At 47.7% G+C, this 14,317-nt stretch overlaps 4 protein-coding genes across 4 annotated transcripts; 1 reads left to right on the forward strand and 3 right to left on the reverse strand.

Moving 5' to 3' along the window:
• Positions 1-1,008: 1,008 nt before the first annotated feature.
• On the forward strand, positions 1,009-2,625 carry K452DRAFT_223312 (uncharacterized protein; the record flags this gene model as incomplete). The annotated part of the gene is made up of 1 exon (XM_033536611.1): positions 1,009-2,625. The coding sequence occupies one exon, from the start codon at positions 1,009-1,011 to the stop codon at positions 2,623-2,625; it is 1,617 nt and encodes a 538-aa protein (XP_033400048.1).
• Positions 2,626-2,943: 318 nt separating this feature from the next.
• K452DRAFT_223493 (uncharacterized protein) lies at positions 2,944-3,900 on the reverse strand (the record flags this gene model as incomplete). The annotated part of the gene is made up of 2 exons (XM_033536624.1): positions 2,944-3,580; positions 3,641-3,900. 2 exons carry the CDS (start codon positions 3,898-3,900, stop codon positions 2,944-2,946), a joined length of 897 nt encoding a protein of 298 aa, XP_033400049.1.
• Positions 3,901-4,558: 658 nt separating this feature from the next.
• K452DRAFT_267648 (uncharacterized protein) lies at positions 4,559-6,029 on the reverse strand (the record flags this gene model as incomplete). The annotated part of the gene is made up of 8 exons (XM_033538851.1): positions 4,559-4,711; positions 4,763-5,016; positions 5,070-5,144; positions 5,189-5,356; positions 5,404-5,638; positions 5,687-5,789; positions 5,845-5,878; positions 5,936-6,029. The coding sequence occupies 8 exons, from the start codon at positions 6,027-6,029 to the stop codon at positions 4,559-4,561; spliced, it is 1,116 nt and encodes a 371-aa protein (XP_033400050.1).
• A 641-nt stretch (positions 6,030-6,670) lies between these two features.
• Positions 6,671-8,422, reverse strand: K452DRAFT_317016 (uncharacterized protein; the record flags this gene model as incomplete). The annotated part of the gene is made up of 5 exons (XM_033544022.1): positions 6,671-6,826; positions 6,879-7,361; positions 7,415-8,000; positions 8,048-8,244; positions 8,298-8,422. The coding sequence occupies 5 exons, from the start codon at positions 8,420-8,422 to the stop codon at positions 6,712-6,714; spliced, it is 1,506 nt and encodes a 501-aa protein (XP_033400051.1). The 3' UTR covers positions 6,671-6,711.
• Positions 8,423-14,317: the final 5,895 nt, after the last annotated feature.

Here is a 14,317-nt window from a genome sequence, read left to right on the forward strand (position 1 = left end):
TATTTTGCATTCGGGGTAAAGAGAGTTTACAAATTTTCTTTAGTTTAAGAGACTTCGGTTCTTTGTTAACTACATGATAACAACGAGGGTAGTCAGTTTGAAGAACCAAGTCGATAACATGTTGTGCCACGGTTAGCGTTGCTTGGGATCCTAATACGTAAGGTATAAAAAGTCAACTGAAGTAAATTCTCACTGATGGAAATTTGTTTTCACTACTAAATTGAATACGGGCCACGAAAGTAGTGTATATTAGTACCATCGCTAATAAAACGATTCAGCTTGTAGATTATCAAACCTTGTATACATTATTGAAAAAAGAACTCAGTAAGTCATCTTTAAATATAGATATTTAGCTCTCCACTCTCATATAGGTATGGGAGGGACAGACATTGACACTGGAGAATAGTACCGTCACGAAACATGGAGCTTTCGAATTGAAAAGTTATTCCTAGTGGGAGATAACCCTATGTAAAAGGCGTTATACACTAATCTCTTCTTGACGGCTAATTTCATCTGTAAGCTGGATCTGAATTGGAGTCTTTGTATTATCAATGTGGTCCAGTGGGAATGATAAGGTTCGAGAAACAAGAATCGATACCCCAGAAAACCATAGGTAGCTAGTCTAGTTGCACAGGGCATAGTCTGCTATACCCCGCATCTTGAAGCAGCCATATCCCGCTTGAGCCGCCGACAGACAGATAAGAGGTATATATGAAAGGCAACCCACAGCGACCGCCGACAGCTATTGGGTACATGTTCCATTGTTACTCATATGTGGGCGACGGCAGGTCAGAGTCTGTAAAAATTCCAATCTGTAAGATCGGCAAGTTGGGGATGCATTTCTGGTCCGGCAAGCGAGAGCGATATCCGAGGCAGAGGATAAGAAGGTATTTAAGTGATTGCAGAAGTAAGAACTGAGTTTGCTTGCCTCATGAAAATTCTGGTCACCTACCCCTTTGTTCCAAATCCGTTAATACATTGAAAATGGCTGCCGACAGAGATCAGGAGATGAAAAAAGATATTGACATTGAGCGCGAACTCCACCTGGTTCCCTCCAATGTCGTTGGGCAAACCGAGCCTCTTGGAGGCGACAGCACTCAACGCGGGCTGAAGTCGCGCCACGCACAAATGATAGCACTGGGAGGGACAATCGGAACCGGTTTATTTGTCGGTGTAGGCCAGGCACTACAGATGGGAGGGCCTGTTTTTCTGCTGGCATCATACTCTCTGATCTCGATCCTGGTCTACGGCATTGTCACCTGTACAACCGAAATGAGTTCCTACCTGCCTATTCCTGGATGCTCCATGGCTTATTACGGCGACCGGTTCTTCTCTCCTAGCCTTGGATTTGCTCTGGGTTGGATGTATTGGTATGTCTTTGCCATAACCGTCCCAGCCGAGATAACTGTTGGAAGCCTGGTTATCGAATACTGGAATCCGCCTGTGAATATAGCTGTATGGATCACGATCTTATTTGTTGTTATCATCGCCTTGAACTGTTTCCCTGTCGGGGTCTACGGCGAAGCTGAATTCTGGTTCGCATCCATCAAAGTCTTCGGCATAATCGGCCTGATTATCATGGCGCTTGTCTTGGTTCTTGGGGGCGGACCAACACACGACCGTCTAGGATTCCGGTATTGGATCGAACCTGGCCCTGTTAACGAATACCTCGTTTCTGGCGATACGGGTAGGCTGTCCGCATTTGTTGGAACAGTTTGTTTCTCCGTTTATGCCTTCGCTTTCGCTCCTGAACTTCTTGTCGTTACTGGCGGCGAAATGGAATCCCCAAGACAGAACTTGCCAATTGCAGGCAGACGCTACTTTTACCGGCTCATCACGTTCTATATACTCGGAGCTTTGGCTATTGGTATGATTGTTCCGAGCAACAACCCGAAACTGCTTGGCGCAGGGTCGAGTGCTTCAGCTTCGCCCTGGGCCATAGCAGCCAAAAGTGCCGGCATCAAGGGGTTGGACTCTGTCATCAACGCAGTTATCCTGTTGTCAGCTTGGTCGGCTGGAAATTCATACCTATACCTAGCAAGTCGGACGCTTTATTCCTTAGCATTGACCGGCAATGCGCCGGCAACATTCGCTCGGTGTACCAAATCTGGTGTCCCCTACAATGCCCTGGCAACTAGTGCATCTCTGTCGCTCCTATCCTATCTTAATCTATCCTCAACGGGTTCGACGGTTTTCAACTGGTTTGTCAACCTTATCAACACCGGTGGATTCCAAAGTTGGATTTGTGTGGGTATTGTGTACATTCGGTTCCGCAAAGCAGCCAATGTCCAAAAGATTGTCGACATACCTTTCCGATCTTGTTTCCAGCCATACATGGCTTATGTTACTACCTTCATGTTTTCCCTGCTGCTCTTGCTCAATGGGTTCAAGAATTTTGTCGGCGATCAGTGGGACACATCGAGCTTTATGACGTCCTATATCGGCATACCTATATTCTTCGCTCTTTACTTTGGTCACAAGTTTACAGTGGGTCGCAAAGATCCGTGGGTTCTTTCACCACATGAAGTGGATTTGTTTTCGGGGTTGCAGGAGATCCTTGAGAAAGAGGCATCTCCCAAGCCAAGGAAATCTTGGAAGCAAACTTTTACAAGTGTTTTCGAGTAAGGATAGCAAACACATTTTGGTTTGGTTTGCTATCAGCTACTACATCTGTCAATTTACAAAGAAATCAAGATTCAAGCATGGGCTCAAAAATCTCGCCAGTAGCAAAATTTGTCTCAGCGACGCCGATAAACTCTATTGACTGTTTATTATAATAAATGGCAACGTAAAGTGCTACCATTTTAAACAAAATGCCTTCTGATGGTTATTGGTGCACCAGAATCGCCCCAAAAGCACTTTTTTCACTCAGTAAATTGTTGTAACTCCCCGAGAAAGACTAAATTCTTGGCCTGTCCCAAACACAGTAACTAATAGTCGGCATCATGCCATAGCAACACCGGCTTGCTGGAGAAGACCAGCCAATTCCTTCTTATGGGCTGGTTCGAGCAGACCGAAAGGTTTGCGAAGCCCTCCTGTTTTGAGACCGACAAGTTCCATCCCCGTCTTCACAGCAGCAGCGTAGTTATGAGACTCCAAAAACTTGCAAATTGGCCAGATCTTGGCCCATAGCTTCCTCCCTTCAACAAGGTCACCCTGCACAGCAACAGCATCCCATAGCTGCATGGACAGATCAGGGATGATGTTGGTGGCTCCCCAAACACCTCCTTTTGCACCGGCACACAGACCGTAGAACGTCAACGTGTCCCAACCGTTGAATGCAGTGATTTGGTCCTGAAGTCCAAACAGCAACTCAGTCAAAGCTGGTGCGTTCCCTGAGGTGTCCTTCAGATACTTCACGCCGAATTTGCTCAGACCAGCCAGTTGTTGTGGTGATAGGTTTATGCCGGTCGCCGCGGGGATGTTGTAGTAAACGATGGGAAGCTTTGATGCGGCGTGTATTTCTCCAAGATATTCCTCCAGTTGTTGGAGATTTGGGGCATCGTAAAAGGGTGGTACAATCATCAACGCTGCAGCACCGGTGTTTTTGGCGTGCACTGCAAGATCAACGGCGTCATTGCTGATATAGCAAGTTAGCTTTGAACTTAGTGTATGTGGAGGTTGGATTGAAGGAACTAACGTAGATAGAGCGCCGATGCCTGCAACAACGGGGACACGGCCGGCAGCCGACTTGACACAGATTTCGAGGAGTTTCTTCCGTTCTGGGGTGCTCAACGTGGTGAACTCTCCAGTGCTGCCTCCAGGTACCAAACCATGGATGCCAGCCTTAATCAGAGTGTTAATGTGAGTACCCAATGACGTTGCATCGATGTCTTTGCCGTCATCTGTGAATGGAGTGATAAGGGCAACGAGGATGCCACTGAGGGTTTGTTGAGACATAGTTTGAAGATTTCCGTTTAGTTCAAATGTAAGAAGCAGAGTGGAGATTCTCTACATTCTTCTACCACGGCGAACACTCTTATAAATAATAATGCAAACATGTCATAGAGGATATAGAAAGAGTTCATGATGTTTGGCAAGGTAAGCGTCGCCGACGGCCCGAGAAGCAGTTTACTCCGGGTAGCAGGCCGAAATTTACTACCGATAGCATCGGGAAACCCCATAACCCCGCACTGCGTATGTCTTTCTGAGAAACTGAATGCGAGTAACGCATTTCCGATAGCTCGCAATGGCTTTCCATCATTGTGACTGCCAGTTTCGTTGAGCGTCGGAAATATTTCGCAATGCATTAACCCGGCATGGATGACACTGCAGGCTAACTCCAAAAAAATTGAATAATGGGACATACGACGAGCAGGCGATAAACAGATCTGAAAGAATCCAGAAAGCTGGAGGGTTTATAGCGTAATAACTAAGAACTTGTGATCGGTAGGATCTCAGTAACAGATATTTTTATCACTGTTTAAAAGCGTCAAAAATTCAAAATCCAACCCCAATGCTGGTATCGCATGATTGAAGCATAGAACCGAGGAGATTATAAACCACTCTCATAAATTGGACATTCGGATATCAATTTCGAGCAAGTAGACAACACACTCTAAAGTTTACTCAAAACTCCGCTTGGAGATAACAATGAAAGGTGCCCCTTGTTGATCTCCTTGATACTCCGGGTACCAGTCAGAGCCATTGTCACCCTGAGTTCGTGTAAAAGAATCCTAAGGGCAAGCTCCACACCCTCCTGCCCCTTATACTGAAAAGGCATTAGATTTGCCGTCTTTAAGAATGCACGGAGATAACTTACTGCAAGACCCCAAATAGGTATCCTTCCGATAAAAACGAAGTCGGCTCCAAGGGCGAGAGCTTTGAAAATGTCGCTTCCTCTGCGAACTCCACCGTCAAAGGCAATGGGGATTTTCCCTTTGGCCGCTGGTGCGCATTCCCGTAGTGCATCTAGCGTCGCTGGTACACCGTCTAGTTGCCTTCCGCCGTGGTTTGAGACGACAATACCGTCAACTCCGTGATGAATGGCAAGCACGACGTCGTCAGCCGTATTGACTTCAAAAAGTCAGCAACTGGTGCTAGTAAACATGTTAATTCATTCTACTTACTGCCTTTGAGCCAGATTTGAAGCTTCGTGTTGGCTCTTAACCACGGAATTGCAGTTTCCCAACTTAAAGTAGAATCTTTTACAGTCAGCACATTAACTGTCTCATGTAGCTGTACATACCGTAGTCATATCTGCTTCCCGGACTCCCAACCTGTTCGTTTTTTCCACTAGAGAGAATGTTTGGCCAAGCCATGTCATGCGGCAAAGTGAATTTGTTTCTGTACTCATTGAGCCGCCTTCCCAACACAGGGACATCAACAGAAAGGAACAGGGCCTTGCAACCACTCTCTGTACCGCAATTAGCAACTGCTTCGAAGAAGAGGGAGGGTTCCTACTTTCAGCGCGTCTTAACAGCTGTACGGTAATTTCTCTGTCTTTGAGGACGCACATTTGCATCGAATATGGGTTCCCACTCCCTTGTGCCGTGACATTTTCAATAGACTCAGTGGCATAAGAAGATAGGGTCATGGGAATGCCAAACTTGGCCGCAGCACGCGAAGTAGCCAGCTCTCCTTCTTCATGTGCTAGTTTGTGCATTGCCGTCGGACTGAATCCAAAGGGAAGAGCCACCTGAAATCAATTTAGCTAAATCAAAACGCGCTCTACGGAGATCCTTACCTTTTCACCAAAAATCTCTGCCGAGGTGTCGATGTTATGGACATCGACCAAGACACGCGGTCGGATTTTATAGCGGTTGAAGGCTTCGACATTGTCTCGAAGGCTTTGAGTGCTGTTAGATCATGCTCTGTCGTGTAATTAATTAGAGGGCTTGGTACGTTATCAGGTCCATTGCTCCTTCATTGTAATAATCTAACCCCATGGCATTAGAATGCGATCTTCTCAAGATTAGCCGGTGGCTGTTGTTACCTCGATACATTTTGGGCAGCTTGCTGCTGCCGAGGTTCTGCAAGTCATCGATGGTGCATACTTCCGGATCAAAATCGGCACCGCGGTTCGCCATGGTCTCAAACAAAAAGCCGTTACTTCGCTGCCAACGCTTAGGGAGATGAAGGTTCCAATAATGAGGAGAAAAAGCACATACCGCAGCGAAAGATGACTATTTACGTCGACGTGGTACCGACATTGAACGGCCTCGAGGGCATCGGCATTGACTTCTTGAACAGAAACGCTTATCGCTTGATCGGCAAGGCTAGTGAAGAGTTCCCGTCGGTGGCGCTTTGATATGCGGAGAAGACCGGGGGTGGGGTAGATTTCCTGAGTTGTTCTTGTTCTTTTTGGTCCTGTTGCGTCAGGCCGTAGTGCGGGGTGGCTGGCGGGCACTAGCTATCGGTTGTTCTTACCTTTTCGCGGGGTGACTTTCCCCATTCATTCATGTCGGCTACGCAATCGCTTGAGCCGAACACAACCAAAATGATATTTGATAGGCAACTCCCCTTCAGCTAAATACTGGGGTTGGATGAGAAGGAATTTCTACCGAGTATGTCGTAATGAGGTGGGACGTTCATTGGAGATTTTGTGCTGCCTCAGTGTCTTATAGATGCCTTCTTGAGTACTATCTCTGTAAGTGCACGTTAGTCAATTTCAACATACACTTCTCTTTTCAACCGTAGTCATAGAGATATGCACAAGGCTAATTTATGTGCAGGGATTCCCTTCATTTTATTCAGTCAAGGTAAAACTGCTCACAGGCGATTGCCGATGTTGACATGCACCGCTTTCACTTGAGTATACGCCTCCAATCCATCTTCACCAAGCTCACGACCAAAACCACTCTGTTTAACGCCTCCGAAAGGGATCCTGTTAACAGTCAATAAAATTCTAGAGCTGCAGTGAGGTAAAAATCACCGACCTGTAGTCACAGTCGTTGCTGCTATTGATCCAGACTGTCCCGCTCTGAACCCTTTGGGCCGCACGGTGTGCTTTCTCTAGATTCGAGGTGAAGACAGCGGCCCCGAGGCCGTAGGTAGTACCGTTCGCCTTCTTCATTGCCTCATCTTCTGTTTCAAACTTGGAGATGACGACGAACGGACCAAACACCTCCTCGTGATAGATCTGCATATGCTCCGCAACATCCGTAAAGACTGTTGGCGCTACAAAGTAGCCCTTGCCATCTGCATTGAGAGTTCGGAGTGGCTCTCCTCCATGGGCAAGTGTCGCGCCTTCCTCCTTACCAATTTTCACATAGTCCAGCACCCGTTGGTATTGCTGCTTTGTAACTTGAGGTCCTTGGAAAGTGTTGGCATCGAAAGGATTGCCAACCACGCTGACCGATTTGACAGTCTCAATGAACCGAGCAACAAATTCGTCGTAAATCTTGCCCTCAACAAGGATGCTATGTTTATATCAGTACGTGTTGATTTTCAAACCTTCTTAGGAAAACCTCACCGAGACGTCGCAGAGCAGACTTGCCCCTGGTTGTTCATAATCCCAATATGCGTCCACTTCACCGCCTGGTCAAGGTCGGCGTCGGCAAAGACAACAGCTGGTGATTTGCCCCCAGTCTCAAGAGTGATATTCTTAAGGCTGCCGGAGGCCGCCTTCATGATGCGCTGTGCAGTTGCCGTGGAACCGGTGAAAGCAATCTTGTCAATGTCGGGGTGATTGACGATGGCAGATCCGGCCTCGCTTCCTGTCCCGTTGATGATATTGACAACGCCTGGAGGAAAGCCGACCTTTTTGATCAAGTTGCCCAGATACAAAATACTGAGTGGGGTCTGTTCGGCGGCTTTGATAACGACCGTGTTTCCACATGCAAGTGCAGGCCCGAGCTTCCACGCTGCCATGCTAAGAGGATAGTTCCATGGAATGATTTGGCCGACGACACCGATGGGCTCCCGCAACGTATACGCAAACTTTGCTGGCGATGTAGGAATAGTGTGGCCCTGAATCTTGTCCGCCCAGCCGCCGTAGTATCTGATCGTGTTGAAGGCTTCCGGCAGGTCTTCACCCAAAGTAACGGAATACGGTTTCCCTGCATATAATCAGCGAGTATGCCAGAAACTGTCTGGTTTATACTACCATTGTCCCAAGTATCAATCGTAGCAAATAGCTCCTGCTCCTCTTCGATCAAGTTTGCCAACTTGATAATCAGGTTTCCTCGATCCGATGTTGAAAGCTCCCGCCATGAACCCTCGAATGCGGCTCGTGCTGCGCGTACAGAATCATCAATGTCTTGAGCATCCGCTGCATAGACAGATGTAATTTCGGTTTCTGCCCTATGAATGGTATTAAAAATATGATTGTGTGTTATTGTGAAAGGTGTACAAACGCTGGATCAATCGAAGATATTTTCTTTCCAGATTTAGATGGCACAAACTCGTTGTTGATAAAAAGGCCGAGAGGCTGTGTCCAAGTCCTTCCGTTGGGCGCAGTCAGGTCGATAGATAGAGCCATTTTTGTGGATTGAGGCGACAAGGAAAAACAGACCTTGGAAATCTCTGACAGGTATGAATTGTGGTTTGAAAAGCCTACTTGTGCATTCGCTGCTTCTATCGGGGATTTGAGATATAATAGATGTTTCAGTGGTCGCGGAAACTTACCCAAACAGAGAGAGCACTCTATTCCTCGGTAAGAATCATCTGTTTAGAGCAGTTTTTGATCCAATAATCTCATTTCATGTCCATTGAAAATAGAAGGACATAAAGAAATTGAAGGAAAATGACCATTACCGAGACAGCAGAAACACGTAGTAAAAACTCCAAAAAGTGCCGGAGTCTTTAGCCATCAGTGGCGCCGGCATCAAGAAGCATCTGCGCAATGTCATCCTTGCCATTTGCTCTGGCGGCCTTCAAAGCACTGCCAAACTGCCCTCCTTTTACATTGACATCCGCATCTCTCTCAAGGAGTAGCTTAACCCCACTCTTATGGCCGTTGACGGTAGCTGCTTGTAAAGCAGTGCCATAATGACCCCAGTTGGCATCGACATCCGCACCGTAAGCGAGAAGTCTTTCTGCGATCCAGTTATCGTTTTTGAAAGTGTCCGGCATGCCTGATACTGGCATCCTTCGTGAAAACCCGGACTTCTTATTTGAAGAGCACATGGAGAGAGCCAAGGGAGTACTGAAGTTTCCCACTCGAGCATCGGCGTCCGCACCGGCCTCAAGTAGTAGATCTGTAACAATCTCCATTGAATTCTTGACAGCTGCATGTAGCGCGGTGCCAGCTTCTCCGCCCTCGAGGTTGACTTTTGCGCCATACTGTAATAATGACTTCACACGTTCAACTTGGCCGTATGCTGACGCAATGTAGAGCGCAGTTTCACCTTTCGCGTTCCTAAAGTCAGGGTCGACACCATTGCTGAGAAAGTAGTTGAATACTTCCGCTGTACCAAAGCCACCGGCAACTTCGGGCCAAAACCGAGAGAAAAACTGAGAGTAGATTTCCGTAGTTCTCGGATGATCTTTTCCATGTTCAAGCAGAAGCTTTATGGATTTCAGTTGAAAGCCTTTGTAGCTTTTGTAGGGAGGCCAATCCGGAGAAAGAGCTCCTCTTAAAGCCTGTTCGAGTGCTAGTTCCAAAATAGCTAAGCCGATCTCAGGAGTTTTTAGAAGCAAGTTGATAAGCTCCACATGGCCGTGCTTCGCTGCTTCTACAAGCGGATTTTCATTAGAGCACTTCAAAAGCTCAACACATTCTTTTCGGCCCAACAAGGCTTTAAGGACGTCTTTATGGCCCGAACGAACTGCCACGAGGACCGCGGGCTTGAAAGATTCTGGTTTTGTAGACTGGACTGAGCTTGAAAGATGCCTAACCATATCCAGCCTTGCAGAGCCACAGGCATCCTTAAGTGCCTTTGAAAATTCCCTGGTATCAGCTCTAGGAGTGACGTGAAGTTCTTGAGCTTGTAGTCGTATCAAAAGGTCAGTGTCGCCTTGACTGAATACTTGTGTTGCAATATAGTCCAACCGCGTTTTCGAGCGGCATGAATTGTCAACCTGGGCTCCTGCATTTAGCAGCAACCGCACCGTCTCGACAGCATCCCTTGAGAGGTCGTCTGCCCACGGGGGGGTAATCCCAAGCGTGCTGATGCGTATCCCCTTGGAGGGGCGTTCCCAATACTCCAGTGGGCAGAAGGCATTTGCCAGGACAGAGTTACCTTCTCTATCCACGTGGTTTACATTTGCGCCCTTGCGAACTAACGCGAGGACAGTGTCTTTCCTTTTCATCCGTGCTGCTTTGTGTAATGCGTCCAGGCATTGGTCGCCCTGAAGGAGCTCCGGATATGAATCTAGCAACAGTCTGATCGAAGTTGGATCATCCATTTGACTTGCAGGATGGATGGATGCGCTGAATCTGTCTGATGAGAAGCCGGATCGGGCACCTTCAAATACCAGCATCGCAACCACATCTGTGTTTTCATGCATAATACCAACTCTGAGAGCACGCTCAAAAGTATTATGATGGATGTAGCTCCATGGATCCCGAGTGAAAAGCAACTTGGCTGTTCTGGTGTGACCAGTTTGGCAGGCAGAAAACAAAGCATCTCTGAACTCGGTTTCATCCCACCACGTCTCGTAGCCATAGTCGAAATGGATGTCGGAACCATTATCCAGGAGGACCTTTACAGTGCTTTCGTGGCCTCCGGCTGCTGCAGAATGTAGTGCGCAGCCCAGAGCTGTGTATGGGATGACGACCTCTGGACTATGATCCAGCAAGTGCTTGACGATTTCGACATGTCCGTTGGCTGATGCACTTTCCAGGGCAGACCCCTTGTTCCTACTCGGAGCATTTTTGTCAGCTCCTTTATCGAGTAGGAACCGAACAATATCAAGGTGTCCAGAGTAACATGCGACCTGTAAAGCATTACCGTAAAGGCCGCCGGAGTCTTCGATGTTTGCGCCATTTTCAACAAGGAATCGTACGACCTGCATGTTTCCCCTTTCGCAAAAAACTTGCAGGCAAGAACCAAATTCCATCCAGTGCTTGTCTATTTCAGCACCATGATCCAGAAGTAACTGAGCGATTTCGAAGTTGGAAGCCTCAAGCGCCGCTTGCAATGGTGTCCCCAAAGTTTGTCGAACGGCGTTGATGTCGGCTCCATAGCGGAGCAGAGTATAGACTGCCTCCTTATGCCCCCAAAACGAAGCTATTTGGAGTGCAGTGTAGGAGCATCCTTCATCATACTCATCATCCCTGGGATTTGCGTCATATGCATCAATTCTGGCGCCCATTTGGATGAGCTTCTCCATCACCTGCACATTGCCGCACCGGGACGCTATTTCTAACGGTCCTTGTTCCCGAGGGATGTCCATCTGACCGGAGTGTTCATGTATCCGAGGTAAGGCTCTCCGTAAGGCTCTAGTTGAACCATTACAATAATACGACCGAGGAAAACGGCCAGGGTTGAGATGTGCGCCGCGTTCAAGTAGCAGATTGACTATGTCGTCTTTCCCTGCTTGTATAGCAGCCTGAAGGGCGTCGCGAAACTTCCCTGGTGCATCAAGTCGTGCGTTGTTTTCAAGAAGCAACTTTACTGATTGGATGTGTCCGGTAAAAGAAGCAGCCTGTAACGCATTCCCGAAGAACCCACCTCGACCATTAACGTCATCTTGACGTTCGAGAAGGACCTGCATGGTGTTCAGATACCCCTTCGATGCCGCAGCCTGGAGAGGGTCTCCTAACTCGTCATCTTGTGCATTAGGGTCAGCTCCCTGATCCAACAAGTACTGCGTTATGTCGGATTTGCCTGTCGCCGCCGCTGCACGGAGTGGATAGCCAAATCGACCCCTCTCATCGAGTTTTCCGCCCTTTTCCACAACAGCTTTTACAAGAGAGAGCTTTCCTCCGGAGACTGCAGCCTGTAGGGCGTTCCCAAAATAGCCACCTTTTGAGTTGATGTCTGCACATGCATCCAAAAGCTCCCGGGATTTCCTTTCTTTTGCTTTATGCAGCGCCACCTGAAGGGGTTCATGGATCTCTTTTGGCCTGAAGTTGCCAGCTTTTCCCTCCAACAGTGCCTGAACGACATTGACGTGTCCACCAAAGCTAGCAGTTTGAAAAGCATCATCGAACTGCTGCTGTGTGTCGAAAACAAATTGACCATCGATCAGTTGTTCAGCCACCTCCTCATGGTCGCCAATCAACGCGGCTTGTACTGGGCTTGACGTTTCTGCTTGTACGGATAAATCGGGGTTTTTTTCAAGAAGCATAGATAATATCTCCTTATAGCCTCCAAATGCAGCTGCCTGCGTTGCACTGCCAAACTGTTGCCCTGGCGAGTTAATGTTGGCACCGTGATCGAGTAGCCACCATACCACGCTCGTATGCCCCCATCGCGCGGCCAAATATAGGCCTGAAGTGTTGTGCTGGTTTAGTTGCTCAAGTTCCAGAGTTGCTGCAAATGCAGTATTTTCTAGAGCTTCGATCAACCCAAAGCAACATATAACGAAGAGTGGAGACGGGAGAGAGCTTGAGGCGGCATTAAGCTTCCTCGAGAGATCTACCCTTTGCCCTGGATTCACTGGAAGGCCTTTCTGGCTGAGCTGCATCAGCCAATCTTCAAAATGCTCTTCCTTAGTGAAGAAGGCGAGAAGAGAATCTCCCAATGAACCGTTGCGGCGTGTGGCATCGGCACTCCCGTAGTGGTCTGCCCAGTACTGACACGCGTAGTCGGATAAATCGCTCTGGGGGACTTGGTTTGAGAGAAACATCCCCAAACAATTCTGGGCAACAAGAGCATTGGTGCTTCCAATGGCATATTCCGGGAGTGATAAAAGGTATTCCCGAACTGACGAATGCGTCAATCGAAAAACATTCGATTCGGTATCCAAAATGACAAGATTGCAACAGCAATTCAGCATATCGGTGGGGGAAACCGTTGTAGATCCCTCTAAGTCATTTGTCACAGCAGCAACAAGTTCATCCACCTGAAGGACTCGGCGGGCGCATAACAACCACCGAAATGTCGCTTTGGCGATTGAGATACTTGTGCTCATCATAGACTCAATGCGGGAGTATATGATATGATAGGACTTGGTGAGGGTGGGAGGCAGGGTCTGTAAAGCTTCCCTTATGTCGTTCGTCGTCTTGATTTTTCTGAAGTCGCGTAGGCTTTCAAGTTGGAGACTGACCCAAAGGAACCTAAAACTGGTTAGACAACTTTGTAAGACTTTAATGAGGTGTACCTTACATTCCCTGGGCCTCCTTTGTCAGAGTTTCGATGATCTGCTGCTCTAGAAGCTTTAGATTTTTGGCAGATCCGCCATGAATAGAAGACCATGTTCGTACGAATTGTTCCACTTGGACCGCGACAAACTTTTTGAGATCTTCCTCACCATCTTTCGGTGACATATAAATGCCTCCTGCGCCACGAAGTTGGCTGCGGATGTCTTCCTCGTTTCGACTTGATATAAAAACCTTGACGACATCCCTGGAGTCAGACATTATTTTGTCTAATGCTGACAATAGAATATGGCGTTGATATGGATCGCATTCATCTACCGCATCGATCACCATCATCGCTGGGCCTGTGCTTGCGAGATCTACCATGAGTTCCACACAATCATTTGTGGACAATGCTACTGGTTCAGTGCCAGCTTTTTTCGCCTTTTCAACAATAACAGGGCGAACAGGGCCGTCTTCTTTTGGCAGGGCGAGTTGTTTAAGTAGAGCACGTAAGATCTCGTTGGCATTCGCTCTGTGTAGCTCTGATTCATCCCCAGAGCAATAAAAATATGCTACGGGGGCTGAATCAGGAACAGTGCTAACGCGCTGCTGCAGTGACTGGATAACGGTGGTCGCAAGTTTGGACTTGCCACAACCAGGGATTCCGCGCAACCAAAAGACCTCCGAACTGCTCGAATCTCTCCAAGTTGTGAATCGAGCATCGGCGATGAGCCATTGGCCACTACCATTTAGTACCGAAGCGAGCGATGCGTTGTGATGTTGTTTGACCTGGATAGTAGATAACCAGCGCAGAAGCCTTGCCTTCTCAGAATCTTCCATTGCCGTGTGAAGATCAGAGAGTTGGTCCATTCCTCTAACAATGGGCATTTCAAGCTGTAAAAGCTTGTTTCGTAATGTGCTTTGCACGCTTTCAACGTTGCTGACAGCGGATTGCAGTGTAGTGGCTATACTTTTTGTGGCCTCTGTGGTTTTCCCGGTCTGTTGTATTCTTTCGGAGTCGACCAGCTCTTGTCGCATCCGAACAACATCATCTACCTGACACACAGCCTGCAGAGATCCTTGCAAACCTTTGCGGCGCGTCGTATCAGCAAGAAATCTTTTGATCCAGCTCCTCTTGTAGTATTTCCTGGCTTCACAAAGAAACTCAAGCACTCGAACATAGAG

Source organism: Aplosporella prunicola (assembly GCF_010093885.1).
Source record: "Aplosporella prunicola CBS 121167 unplaced genomic scaffold K452scaffold_7, whole genome shotgun sequence".
Taxonomy (NCBI): Eukaryota; Fungi; Ascomycota; class Dothideomycetes; order Botryosphaeriales; family Aplosporellaceae; genus Aplosporella; species Aplosporella prunicola.